This window comes from Gastrolobium bilobum, unplaced genomic scaffold (assembly GCF_033153095.1).
Source record: "Gastrolobium bilobum isolate Gb01-03AN ecotype WA unplaced genomic scaffold, APGP_CSIRO_Gbil_v1 utg2833, whole genome shotgun sequence".
Taxonomy (NCBI): domain Eukaryota; kingdom Viridiplantae; phylum Streptophyta; class Magnoliopsida; order Fabales; family Fabaceae; genus Gastrolobium; species Gastrolobium bilobum.
The window spans coordinates 429078-444236 of NW_026899149.1; the positions used below are offsets into that span (position 1 = coordinate 429078).

Here is a 15159-nt window from a genome sequence, read left to right on the forward strand (position 1 = left end):
ACCAAAAATTAGAAAAAATATTATTATATGCATGTCATGCATCGGATCTAGGACACCGGAGTTATGTGGGTGTTAGAATTTCAAAGCATATGTGTATGGCATTAACAAATATGGTGAAAACCACCACTAAATCTCAAAATTTGTCATATACAATCGTTTATCTCAAATCATTAAGATAATATAAAGAGCAAAATATAATCTGAATCCATAATGTCAGAGCAGATTTTTTATTAAAGAAATGATGATCTTTCAAGCCTAATCATGCATATAAGTTGTCCTTATGGAAAAGATCGCTTTAATTTGGTTAACCATACTTGATAGTTTATATTATACCTTTATTTAATGTATTTGTCCAAAAATTAGATTTGAGTCCAAATGTGGGTACTAAAACCAGCTAAATCTCCGAGTTCATCCACCTCTTTCACTAATTCCTCAACCTTCTCCACCACTTCCAGGAGCAATGACACCAAATTTGCAATTGCTAGCACTTCGTCGTTCTCAAGTTTTGATATCTTGGACGTGGAAATCACCAAGTTTAGCTCTGCTCTCGCTGCTTTTAACTTGGCCAACATGCTGCCCTCTGTTTCACATTTTCTCATTTGCTTCATGCTGTCTCCGAGTTCTCGCAAAGTCCACACAATCCTTGACCCAACTGCTTCGCACGGTTCTATATGTACCCATTTTGACTGCCTCAGAGATTCCATGGCCTTGACAACAAATATTCATTTAACCCGAACAAATTAGCCCCATCAAATCTAATTTTGTCATTTTTGCAATTATATAAATTGTAAGTAAAATATACCTACTTGTTCTGAGGCTTGTAGACAACTTCCCACAGCAATAATGTATACAGCCAGTTCTCGAAGAACCTCTCCAATCTTTAGGTACTTTTCCCAAGGGTGGGAAAATCCAAATTTTCCATGCCAAGGTTCCCATTTTGCGAAATTTGCCTGAAAACAGAATAAACATTGATTCTACCCTTACACCTTCTCCCTCTCTATAAAAGTTATAGCTCACAACGAAACAAAATATCATAACTCAACTTAATATATAGTTTTTCGTTAATTAATTTTAAGTAAGATACTAAACCAATCCAAAATGAAAAAATAAAATAATTTTTTTTTTAGGAAAGCTAATCCTGATATAAATGTTCCTGGTTTGAAGAGGATTATTTTTCTGAAGAATACATGTGATTTATTCAAAAATAAAATAAAATAAATAAATAATAAATTTACATACCAATAGTTCATCCTTGGACTTGGAGGTCAATATCGCCTTGCAAGCAGCAAAGCCCGCAGGAGGTCGGCTTTCCTTTTTATTATTGGATTTGGTATATTCCTCTAAGCAACCTTCAATGAAAGAAAAAATTATTATTATTATGGCTTACCTAATACCTATATATTTAAAGCATCATTGTATTAATATTGAACCCCATCCACTTAATTATGAAAGAAATTAAATTTGAGCATGAAAAATATTAGAAAATCCAACTATATATATTGAATAATGATATTCAATAAAATATTTTTGTATATTATTTAATTTATGTTCTAGACCATCATATTAGACCCCTAACTAGGCCCCACTATGTGGCTTATTACCAAACCGCCAAAGACAACGTGACGTGACACATACTTTGCAAGTGCCTTTAATTAATTGACATGCAAGAGGCAACGCTGCACCGCCCGCAATGACACCCTATACAAATTGCGAGTGTGGCACATAGCAACAGTCAACTCGACCACTTGCATTGCTTACGTGTGTGTGGTGCATCACCGCACTATGATACCTTGGTCAGGATGCGTGTGGCACGTTGCTGCACTATGTCACCTTGGAAACTTGGACCCTCTAAGGCTATACATCGTTCTACCTTGTTAGCCCTGTTGCTAGGTTATGGTCTATAATACAAGGGCCATGTACACAATCTACTCTACTTTTATACACTCCACTTCAACCACTTACTCCCGTGAGTCCTTGCAAATCCACCACCACCATTTGTTCATCATAGCATATGACTTCAACAATTCTCAACCACCATTTAAGTCTCTACATCAATATCATCATCTGTCCACGTAACTTGGACATAACACTATATACGAAGTGTTCTATAAAAATCTCTATTTGGTACATACCAAAAAACTTTAGTAGGTTAATTATTTGAAATATCACTAATAAATATTAAACTATAAAATTTCATATTAGTTTTAGCTTAACATTCATTTAATGTAATTATTACTAAATCCTTATTTTTTTTTTCTTTTAAAAAAAAAACGGTTTCATCAATCTTTGGTTAAGAAAAAGTGTGTTTTATTCCTCTGGGATCGACCTAATTTTTTGTTATGAAAATACTAGGTTATTTGGTTCATGTTAACCTTTTTTGTAAGAGCGATGTATACGTACCTTGAACTGTATTGGCAAGGTTTAGGAATCGTGAAGCTGTGGAATGATGAAGTTCATCGCTGGCCCACAAGGGAAAGATGAACAAGCTCACACAAATGCCAATAAACAAACCAACTAGAATTGTGAAGAGACGTTGTTTTGCTGTGTTCCATACATTGTTTTTATCAGCTACACGTACGCCGGACACCACAACTAGACTGAAAGTCATTATGAATATCATACATCCGTAATCGTATCTTTTCTTGATGCGTGGAACCGTTCGAAAATATGTAGCAATTGATCCTGAAATTAATATTTACCCCATGCACCTAATGTTAATTTATTAAAGATATGCACTTCAAATTAAATATTGGTTAAACTGTAATACAATTTTTACCACATAATATTCTAATACTAATTAATACAACTGTAATTAATTGTAAGAGATGTATCAAAAACTTACCAAAGATAAATATTGAAACACCAACGATCATAAAGTTGGCAATCCCTCCCATGTACTGGGCTAAAATTGCTGATGAGTAACCCAGTCCTCCTCCTAAAAGAGTTCCCAGTGCACGGTTGAAACCCTTTCCTAGTGTGCCTCCTGACATGTTGATCAAATTAATCTATATTAGATTCAGAGCCATTAATTACAAGATATTTTCTAGCATTTTTTCGACGAATAATAAAGAATTGAAGCAATCATATTAAAGTACCTGCATAGAATTCAAAGAGTACAACAACAGTCATGATAGCCCACACTGGATCATCCCCAGCTCGATCATGCAAAGGTTTCACGAGGAACAAAAGTGAAACCAAAACAAGGGCGATTCCCGCTTTGACACTGTGGATAATATTCCGAAGGTCACTTTTCGTATGCAAGTCACTGAAATAGGAAAAAATGGGGACAAGAGAGCAGCAGTTGATTTTATTTTTCCAAAGACAGGAATCAATGGGTGATTGGAGTGCTTTTTTCTCCCTCGTACGAGCAATTATCAGTTCTGCGTTCGTTATGGATATTACTTTTATTGATTCCATTTTGTCTTTCCTCAAGTTGGAGAGAGACACTAGTTATACTATGCATAAGAGTGGATGGAAGAATAATGGAGGATCTTACAGTTGAAGACCAAAATTAGTTGACATGAATGAAATGAATCAAGTAGCACCAATATCTTTAAATATGAATTAACCTTGACGTACGACAAACCAGTAGAACGTCATTCTTTAGTCACCTTAGCGTAACACGCGCGCGTATATATATTAATTTGGTAGTTTAATTTATATATAAATTGTTTGATAGTCCAACTTGAAGTTTTGTAGCTTTATATATAAACTGTTTGATAGTCTAACTTGTCTAAGTCTAACTTGAAGTTTTATAACCTGAATGTCATTTAATTTTTATTTGTATAAACTAGGAAGACGATAATTTTTGGGATATACATACATATATATATATATATATATATATATATATATATGGCTTATCGTTTCCCAAGATGCTTGAGATAATTTTATATCCGGCTACTAAATCATAACCGTACAAAGATGGATCAATGGTGATAAAAGAAGAGAGAGAAAAATGAAATCATAATCATTCAAAGGTGAATCAATTAATATAAGAAAATAAATAAACAAAACGACATAGTTTTGGGGTGGCCGGAGATAAAATTATCTCAAGTTGCCAGAAAAATATTTTCACACAAACACACATATATACAATGTTATTAAAACCGAACCGGTCATTGACCCGGTCGAGGTACTGGGTCACTGGGACACTAGGTCACTGGTTCAAGCAGTGGGTCACTGGTTCAATCGCATGACCCAGTAATTATATGCAATTTTATAATTTATATTAAAAAATTATAAACATACTCAAATATCTAAAAAAAGATAAAAATTTCAAATATTTTAATATAAAAAATAATAAATCACATATTATTATCCAATAAAAGATCAAACAAAAATATAATGATCGTGATACGGGGCTTTAGGTTCAGAAAACGATATATCTAACTATAAATTAATTCAAATTTTTTTGCATAGTACATAATTGAGATAATATTAGTGTTGTAGGTACATAACTTATGTAAGTCAATAAGCAAAAAAATATTCAAATATGTCCATCATGATTTTTTTTTTAAAAAAAATTGGAATTTTTTTTTTTGGGACCGGGCCGGGTCACCGGTTAACCGACCGGATCACCGGTTTTTTATGAAAACCGGCCGGGTCGGACCGGGTCGCACCGATTCTGATGCATGGCCGGTCCGTTGCTTCAACCGAATCGGTTATATGACCGATTTACCGGTTCCCGGGTCGACCTGGCCTGGTCGGTCGTTTTAATAACTATGCATATATATATATATGGTAAAATCATTTCTGCATCCACTTTACGTACAACAACGACAGGTGTATGGTTATGATTTCCCACATTTAATGCTTTCTTCTTTTGTATGATTATGATTTTTTGCATTTAATATTTTCACGTATATATATGGCAAGTATTTGATTGCTGCACGTACAATAGCTGCAGAAATACAAATCCATATATATATATATATATATATATATATATATATATATAAGAAATTTCTTTTTGGGGGGAGGGGGTTCAGTATCAATTACACATAGGCACTGACCCGAACACAATACGAAATTTTAATGTCCATGTAAATTCATATTTATTTTAGTTTCATATCTCGTCCCAACCTGAAAACAGCAAATTTTTGGATGCTTTGTGCTCCTCCCATTAAGAGGATGACATGTGGGTTAAAAAAAATTTATTATCTTCTCTCTTCTGTTTTTTCTTCTCTTTCCTAATTTCATTGGTCTGTCCCACCCAATAAAAAATAGTCCGGGAGCACTTCAAAACATCTCCTGAAAACCCAAGACCAATGTTATTAAAATCGAGATCTTAAGTAAAATCACAAGGGAATTAAAAAATTATAAAACGTAAAATCATAATGTAAAAAGATCGTAAAAAATCGTAAAACCGTAAAATCGTTTGAAATATTAGTAAAATAATTTTGATGAAAAAATATCGTAAAAACATAAAATCGTAGTGATAAATCGAGATTTTAACAACAATGCTTAAGACTGACTCGTAAGTGTATAATTCATATTTAGCCTAACTTTTATTTTTTTTAATTTAAAATAATGTTAAGTTTTATTATAAATAAATTATATCGTCTCGTTTCAACTTACATAATAAATCGACTCGTAGTACTCGAGTTAAAAGATTATCATGATGTACTATGTCAACTCGCTTATTAAGTTGATCATATTCATTTCAAAAAAATTTAATACAAATTTTTATTTATATTGTGTTTATATTGAGTGTACTTGTATTCATATTAGACCTTGACCCGACACAGAATGGTCATGAAATAAAGGAAAATATAAGAATCATGTTGTAGGATGAGAGATTTGTCATGCAAATGTGTCATAAATATTATGTACTCCGGAGAATACATAGTTATAATATTAAAAAAAAAATTCTCTCTCTTTAGTCATTTTTCTGACCTTGTCAACTGATGTGGAGAGAAAAAAAAATAACTTTAATATTATAACTTTATACTCAATGTTGTTAAAATCGAGTTTTTACCTATAAACAAAAATAGTTGGTAGAAACGTAAATCGTAGAAATGACATAAAACGTAAAGTTTCTACTAATTATAGTCAAGATACAAAATTGTATATATACATATATATATATATATATATATATATATATATATATGTATATATATATGTAAAAAAAAATCACATAAGTCACTACTCAAAATTTAATGAATAACTTCATATATAAAAGACATAAGTCACATAACTATATAAGACATAAGTCTAAAAATACAAAAAGAGAAAATTAAGTTTAGAAAATTGAAAAATAGGGTATTTTAAAAATTAAAAAAATTGAGTTTAAGTAAAAACACAAAAACTTACGTTTTTATCGTTTTTATCCGTTTTTACTAAGGACCGTTTTTATTTGTGTTTTAACACGTTTTTTTATATATTGCATTTTTACCGTTTCTATGTTTTTTAATGTTTTTAGACTTGTTTTTGACAACAAAATTTGTACTCCCGTATTACATAGTTATAATAATATTTGTGGAGAGAAAAAAAATAACTTTAATATTATAACTATATATCCTCAGAATACGTAGTTAACAAATCTCTCATCCTATAGCAGGACATCCGCAGCTCCCTAAAATAAATTGTCACCCCTAATATATATCAATTATCAATTGCAGTATCGATTGTTTAAATTTGTAGATTTATGAAATAGTTTATATGCTCCTCCAATGTGCTTTAATTCTTCTAATTTGTAAATTCAATTTCGCACTCCAAGCTACGATACATGCTATTATTTTGACATCTCTTGCCTATATATCAGCCAGAAAATGTTGCATGTATCTATTTTCAGCTTTCAAAAGCTTTAGCGACATTTTGGGCTCCTTCCACTTGTGAAGGGTGTGACTGACCATTATTATGTTCTCTATCTTATTGTTGAAGAGAAATATTTTTTTTTCTATTTATGTGCCGAAAATGCAATTGTGAAAGTATTTAGGGTTAGAGTGGGCCATTGTCCCCAAGCTAATTCAAACATTTGCCTTGGATTCCATTCGAACTTAAAGAGAAAAGTAGTATAGTATTAGAAATATATAAAACTATTAATATATCCTCATTCAATAGCTTAAGCTTTTGAGTTGAATTGGTTCTTTACATGATATTAGAGCTTCAGTGATTACGAGGTCACGAGTTACCGTCCCTACTTTCGAGTGGAATTAAAACAAGTACAAGATAAACAAAAAAATTAAGTTTAAAGGCCCCCATTCAACACCTTAAGGTTTTGGATTGAAATGATTTGTTACATGGTATCATAACTTCAATGGTCACAAGGTCATGAGTTTGATCCTCACCTCACTTTCTAGTGAAATTAAATAAACACAAGTTAAAACAAAAATTAGACATATGCAATATTCACACTTAAATTTTAGGTTGAATTGATTAATTACAGGTAGTACAAGTTCCCTTCCCCTCAAGCTCCAATGCTTGAGCTTTTGTGTTTATTATTCTTCATGTAAGAAGAAAACTTGTGGAATTCCTTAAATCTAGCCAATAATTGACAACTATTGTATTACTCTACTTTAAGTTAATGTAATTTTACTTCCTTCACCTCCGGGAAAAATTTTCTAGGCCCCGCCATTAAGGAAACGAAAAAGTTAGTTGTTTTTTTTTTTCCTTCGATTTTTGTTTATGCGCTACCGGTTTATTCTCTGAAGAAAAAAAAAACTGATTTTATCAAATATACTTTTAAATCATTGTTGTTCCCTAAATTAAAATTAAAAAAAATATATCTAAAAAAATATTATCATGCACACTCTTCGTATCCACTCCCCTGCTTTTAGCACTACCAAATCAAACATGGTATTTTTTTTTCTCAAGAAAAAACGAATATACGTTCAGCACATTCCCTTGTCAGCATTATTATATTAGACACGATTTAAGAGTTTGAATGGTTCACACAAGCCAAGCATCATCAATCATGGAGCACGCATTGGTTTATAATTTCATATGGAGAAAAGCATGCACTATTAACGCGTGCTCCAAGCACGCATTTGTTTATAATTAGACACTGATATTATAAAAATTTCTACATCATACATAAAAATTCAACCCATCGTTCTACACTCTCCAACAATGCACCAAATGTTTGTTCGTTACACTCGCCCAAAGGAGTATCCCCTAATAATCTGGGGTTGGCATGGCATGTATCTAATATAATATTATGAAAAAGAATTTCTACACATTAATCTATAATTTAGAGCAGAAAAGTAAAACTAATTAAGAAAAAATAGAAAAGAAGATAATTAAATGCACACATATTGCTAAAGTGGTTCCAAAAAAAATAACATAAGAGAAAGAATTAATTTAAGCCAGAGTTGAAAGCACCAAGATATGGTGAGGCAGAAGAAACTAAGTTTAAGGAGCTAACATAAGGATTTCATAAAGTTCATTATATTGAAATATGCAGTTACTTTAATTGAGAATAAAACAGTTTGTGCTCATGAAGTTGCATTATTCAAAAGTCAAAAGCTAAAAAACTATAACTACTCTATTCACTAAATTAAGATACTTAACGTTCCTTAATTCAAAAATAAAATAATTTGTGATCATTAAGTTTTGAAGCTACGAATCTGACATTGAGAGCAAATAAAAATGAGGCGGCTTGATTTAAAGAAATTAATTATATAAATGGTGGTACATACATTGGAGAACAATTAGCCACGTTTAGATAAATTATATACTAAAATGTTACGTTTCTGAAATGACTTCCCAGTTTGTTTTGGCCAAAATTTTGTTTTTGGGCTTAGGGGTCGCTTTTTACCATTGATCATACACTGACAAATCATAATAAATGTATCACCGTACGTCTCCGAATACTCGATCCAGCTAAATCATAAATCATTGACTTTAATACCATTTTTAGAATTTGTAAGGGGAAAACCAAAACCCATAGTAAGAGATATTTTTACAAATGAGCTTTTTCAAGTGTATTATCATCTCCAAATATTCAGCCCAATTAAATTATTGTCTTTTTTTTTTTTGTAAATAAATTATTGTCTTTGATAGCACTGTTAAAATGATAACCAAAACCTTTTGAGGGATATTTATAGGCGAATTAATATCATAATTTAACCCCAAAACTTTAAAGTTATACGTCAATGAATCTTTTTGCAATCATATGAGTATATATCACTTAATTTATTTCTAACAAATGTAGCACTTCACCACTACTTACAATAGTATATTTCCAATATACCCATAAAATAATCAGCGTAACTTGTTGAATTGAGTAGAGAATCATAATTGATTATAAAAAGAGAAGGAGAGGGACTTGTGCTGTTCTGTCTGTGGGTCAAAGTTAAGAGTAGTGATTCTCTTTTGATTATTTAATAACAAAAAGTTTAATTTTTATATATATAATTACTTTGTGATTATATTATTAAAGGTTAAGATCTAACCTGATTATAACCCAAAAAAAAATAAAAATTATGATTATTCCTTTGGTTCGTAGATACATGTGTAACATTTTTATAAATTTGTTAAGAGTTTTACATTTCTGTTTTTTACTATAAATTTTTTTCTCCCACATTAATATAAAAGTGAGTGGATCCAGCTAATTTTTTTTTATCTCTTCTCTTTACAATTGGATCCACTCACTTTTTTTGTGAGTGTGATAAGAAAATTTTTTTGTAGAAAAAGTAGAAATACTTTTTCTTTTTCTTTTTTAATTTAGGAATGACACTGCTTTTTCATTTGGAGTTTTTTTCATTTTCACTAATTTATAAAATTGGAAATAAAAAAAATGGAGGAGAGAGAATGTAAAAACTTACCAAAACGACGTAATTTTATTAAAAATAACATAACTTTGTGTCATTTAAAATGACAAACATTTTCTCTTATATGTATTATAATAACAATAAGCAGTAAGTATTATAATTAATAACTCCGAAAAATAACTAACACGGAACCTTCTTTCAAATTAAAAACGAGAGAGATGAATTTAAAAATGATAACATAAAAAAGCACTAAATTAAAAAATGTATGAAAATTAAATTAAAAATAAATATTACCCATAAAAAATTTCTAATATGTCATTTTATATTTATGGGAAGTGATAAAATTATAATATAAATAAATAAAAAATAAAATAAAATAAGCTCTAACAAGGTAATAAATACTATAAAAATATAAGTAGTATTCGGTGAGCCTAAAATGATGTCGGTTTGATACGAAAATAAATGTATTTTTGTAATTCTAATATATTGCAAGGTGATATTAGTCTATATCGTTATAATTTTTTAATCTTATAACTCAAAATGACGTCGTTTTGAGCTCACTGGAAATAACTTTATCTACAGTGATTGAAGAAATACTTTTTTCCTTTAAAAATTATCACAATTTTTAATCCACAATTGTCAGATTAGAAAGTTATTTTTTAAACGTGACATTTTAATTTGATATATAATTTATCAAAATGTGACACATTAATGGTTCTTCCGCATATATGTGCATACAGTTTATCACAATTTCAACTAATTTATTTTCTAATAAAGAAATTGTAACTCCACACTTTTTTTCTTAAGAAATACCCATAACTTTAAATGAGTCATATTCGAAGGTTAAAATAAAGAGGAAGATTATACTTATAGGGTTGGCTTTTTTTGCTGTCATTGCAGATAAGTTATCTACAGTAAGTCTAATACGACGTTGTTTTGGAGTGAAAATCATGTTGTTTTTGTAATTTAATTTATTTTAGGGTTATTATATTTTTTATAATTATATTTTTTTAATCTTTCAATCCCAAAATGATGTCGTTTTAGGAGTAAATGCAAATAACTTATCTGCAGTAACTGCATAAATGTTATTTTGATACTTATAACCTATTTTTTTATAACCTTTTATAATCATATTTTAACTGTTAATTTTTGTCAATTAAAAATTATTATATTCGCAAATTAAACTTATTAATTGATAATAAATAACAACCGTTGATTGATAGAAGTTAATGGTTAAGATATAATTATAAAAAAATATAAATAAAAATAGATTATAAGTATAATATTTCTTTAAAAAAATAATTAAAAGGTTTATGTGTGGTGGAGAAAGAAAATAACAGTGTGTATTAGATTAGGATTTTAAAGAATTTAAATGGATTAGTTTTGGACAAAAATATCTATTGCTATTCAATTAGGATTTTAATGGATTGAAAAAAAGTCGTGCGGTATTCGATTAGGATTTTAAAAGATTATTTTATAGTCCGTTCAAATCCGTTAGTATTCAATCAAGATTTTAAACAAAGGAAAAACAATCTTGTGTATTCAAAAATCTAACGATTTGAATGGATTTTCTATTGGTGTGGATTTCGTAAGACTTTTGAGTAAGAAATATAAATAGGATGTTTCTCTCACAATTTCACCCTAACGGACTAACCACTATGATTTCTTGAGATTTCTCTATTGTAGTGATTTCTTCTTCCTTTGGCCAGGCAAACCTGCTCAAAATCGAATTCCGTCATGGGAGCTTCGTCAAAACTCAAAAATAGTATATTTTTTAGTGATTTTTATCAGAAACAACAAACCAACGAGTGATTTTTGAGCCATTTTTTAGAAATTTTGAAAGTTTAATAAACAATTTTTCAAGTTATGGGTCACAATATTTTTTGACACAAAAATGTGTGATTTTTGTATTAAAAACAACATAAAACAATGAAAAAATAACAGAAATCTAAAACACTCAAACCAATTTTCGTTTTTACATCAATGAAAATCATTTTATAATATCAATTTAAAGAAAGATTGAAACTTTCATAATATGAACCATATATTTCGTAACAACATTCATGAACGAAATTCTTTCACTATAAGAGATGATTTTTGTGTTAATAAATAACTAAAAATTTGTTTTTCAAAAGCCCTAGAGCAATTTAAGATTTCAATGTATCGGTTGAAAAAAAATTGAGAAATTTTCAAAACTTTCATGTAATAAAACGTAGAAATTTAAATTCGAATTTTTCTTAGAATATTCAATGAAAATTTTCAAGATCAATGGCAAAAAATTCCAAACGAAATCTTATCATGAACTTTAGGTTGTAGAATTATTTTAATAATTAAAAACAATTCGGTTGTTTCTTATAATTATGTTAATACATGAAGGACTAGTATAACTTTAGATACGTGAAGAGTTATTGCATAGTAATTTTGAATGTTTATAAAAAATTATATTATGTTTTACAGATTGAGAAAATTATATTAGGTTTTACTTTTTTTATTAATTTCATTGTATTTCTTTGTTATATTTTTATTGACTCTTGTAATTTTGAATGTTTATTAAAAATTCATATGAATTTTTAAAATCTCATAAATCCATATTGTCCTTTAAAATCTTATAAATTCTATTAAAATCCTTTAAAATTCAATCTTATGAAATCTTGATGGTAAAAAAAGTCTTTTAAAATTCCTCAATTCTAAATAGTCTTTTAAAATCTATAAAAAAATTATTTTTAAAAAATCGTAATCAATACATCCCCTAATTTAACAGTTCAAATAGCAGTCTAAAACACTGTATCACCAAATTTGCTATATTATAAATATTCTTTGAGATCAACGCATTGGCTCTTTCTTCGGAAAATATCTTCCGGTATTCCGTTGGTATTTACTTTATTGTCCTTGCATACCGTCGGATCTTCTTTCAACTCTCGCTCTCAACCATGTCAACGATCGTCTTTCTTTTGTCACTCTAAACTCCATTTTTTATTCACTTTTTTAATTTTTTATTTATTTAAAATGATTAAAACTTCATGACAGATTAACAGTGACAGAATTCTCCCACTCATGTGGACCCATGTCATTCAGAATAGAAATTCGCTGCGTCGCACCTAGCTAGAGTAGTAGTTCGCAATTAAGGGTGATACACGAGGTCTCTGGGCTCACTTACGAAGGCATGAACTTATATGTTTAATATTAATTGTTGGAATTAGGTTTGAACTTGTATAAAAATTTGTTTAGTAAGAAGGTTTCAGGCTCCAATTCAAAAGTTAGCCTAGTATATTAATTTTTATTTTTATTTTTATTTTTATTTTTTATACTATTTGTAATAGTTCTATCTCTCCTCTCAATCTATTTCACCCCTATTTTATTATTTATACAGACTTTTTGAATGATTTTGTTCTATATTATGTTGTTTAGATATACATTGAATTTATGAATATTTATGAAATTATTAGTATTGTTGATTGTATATTCTATTTGGATACATTTTTGTTCTTATTTTTTTTAACAGGCTAAATCAGTATTCATAACAGGTAACAGTCTTGGTAAGGCCGACACATTTAAACACATGATTATCCTTTTAAGACCAAAGCTCGACTCGACTCGGCCCGTTAACACCCCTATCCGCAATCCAAGCTTGTTGCGTTTGATTAGGGGTGCTAAACGAGCCAAGGGCCTTACATGGGCCTTTGGCTCGGCTCGTGAAGGCCTGAGCTTACATGTCTAAAATTGATTGTTGGACCCAAGCTTGGACTTGTATAAAAGCTCGTTTAATAAAAAAGGCCTCAGGCTCCAATTCAAAAGCTCGGCCTTAGAGCCTCTCAGGCTTGCCTAATATATATTTTTTACATTTTTTTATATTTTTTATACTACTTGTGATAGCACTCTCTCTCTTCTCAATTCATTTCATCCCATTTTATTAATTAAACAGACTTTTTGAATGATTTTATTTTATATTATGCTATTTGGATATACATTAAATTTATAAATATTTATGGAATTACTAGTGCTGTTGATTGTAGATTTTGTTTGGGTAAATTTTTGTTGTCTTATTTTTTTAAAACAGGCTAAATCAGGCTTTTATTTTTTGTAAATGAGTCAGACCACAGGCTGATATTATATTCATAACAGGTAACAGACTAAGGCCAATCTGACATATTTGAACACAGGCTCGGCCCGTTAAGACCAAAGCTCGGTTCGGCTCGGCTTGTTAACACCCCTACGTTTGATATAACAACTGCACCTATTAATCGAGCAAGTAAATGAATTATAACTATGGGAAAAAAATATTATATTGTATGAAAATTTTAATCTCATGGTATAGCTGGTATAGATATATCAAGTGTGAAACTCACTTATTTAAGAAAAACAAAAAACAAAAAAAATGGGTGGCACATCTTTTTATGGTATGGGTAGGAAATATTTATTTTCTCATGCAACATGAGAAAAACAAACCTCTATAACTATTGAGTAACGTTGCGTTTCTACGGGAATTGGAGCAAGCCAATAACTCAATCATAATTTTATTTTTTCACAATGAACAAAGTATGAAGATTTTTTTGGTAAGGGATTATTTTAATTTAATAAATAGTCTCGAGTTCAAATAATGATATACAAATGTGTTAAAAAATTGGTAGAAAGTTTTGTCATTTTGTCCGACTCGACTTGATTAATTGATTAATCAATCAACTTGCGGAGAAATTTAAAAAAAATATATATATATTTTTGATAAAAAGAAAACGATAAACAACATGAATCTAAAGCAGTGTTCGGCTTCCAATTTGGTTGTTCGCCTAGGCAAATTCTGTTGAAATTCACATTTTTGCTTGAGCCATAATCGGCATTGCCTTTGATTAAGACATTTTTTTATTTTATTTTATTTGTTTTGTTAAGTGTCCTCAATTTGAGTGTGAAACTATAAAATTTCATTTTATAGTCGGTTAATAATCACGTTTGAGGCTAAAATTTGGTCTTGAATGTCGTTTTCATACAAACCGGGGCATGTTTGAGTGTTAAATGTACAACCGACTACAATGAATTTTGTAGAATAAAACTTGATTTTTAGGTGAGATTCAATTATTTTATATATAATATATAGGGGTAGGATATATTTACCATCACAAAAGTTTACCACCCTTATAATCAACTTAAGCATCGTTGATTTTCGTCAATCTAACGGTTATAATTTATTGAGTTTATTAAAATTTAATAATTAATTAATAAGAGTGACATAATAATTCCGAATGAATTATAAGTGTTAGATTAACGGAAATCAACGGTAATTAAATTGATTGTAAGGATGATAAAATTTTGTGGTGGTAAATATATCATTTCCCTAATATATATATATATATATAAGTGGAACATTGATGGTTTTTCCAAGCATGATAAGGATTGCTACTGCATACCAAGCATCTCATGACTGTTCTAAGGAAATAATCGTCAATAT

General features: G+C 29.6%; 1 protein-coding gene across 1 annotated transcript; it reads right to left on the reverse strand.

Annotated features, from left to right (window-relative positions):
- Window positions 1-359: 359 nt before the first annotated feature.
- Window positions 360-3417, reverse strand: LOC133287705 (aluminum-activated malate transporter 8-like). The gene is made up of 6 exons (XM_061485367.1): window positions 3096-3417; window positions 2843-2983; window positions 2401-2682; window positions 1240-1349; window positions 807-950; window positions 360-707 (listed from the first exon to the last, which is right to left on the reverse strand). The coding sequence occupies exons 1-6, from the start codon at window positions 3415-3417 to the stop codon at window positions 360-362; spliced, it is 1347 nt and encodes a 448-aa protein (XP_061341351.1).
- Window positions 3418-15159: the final 11742 nt, after the last annotated feature.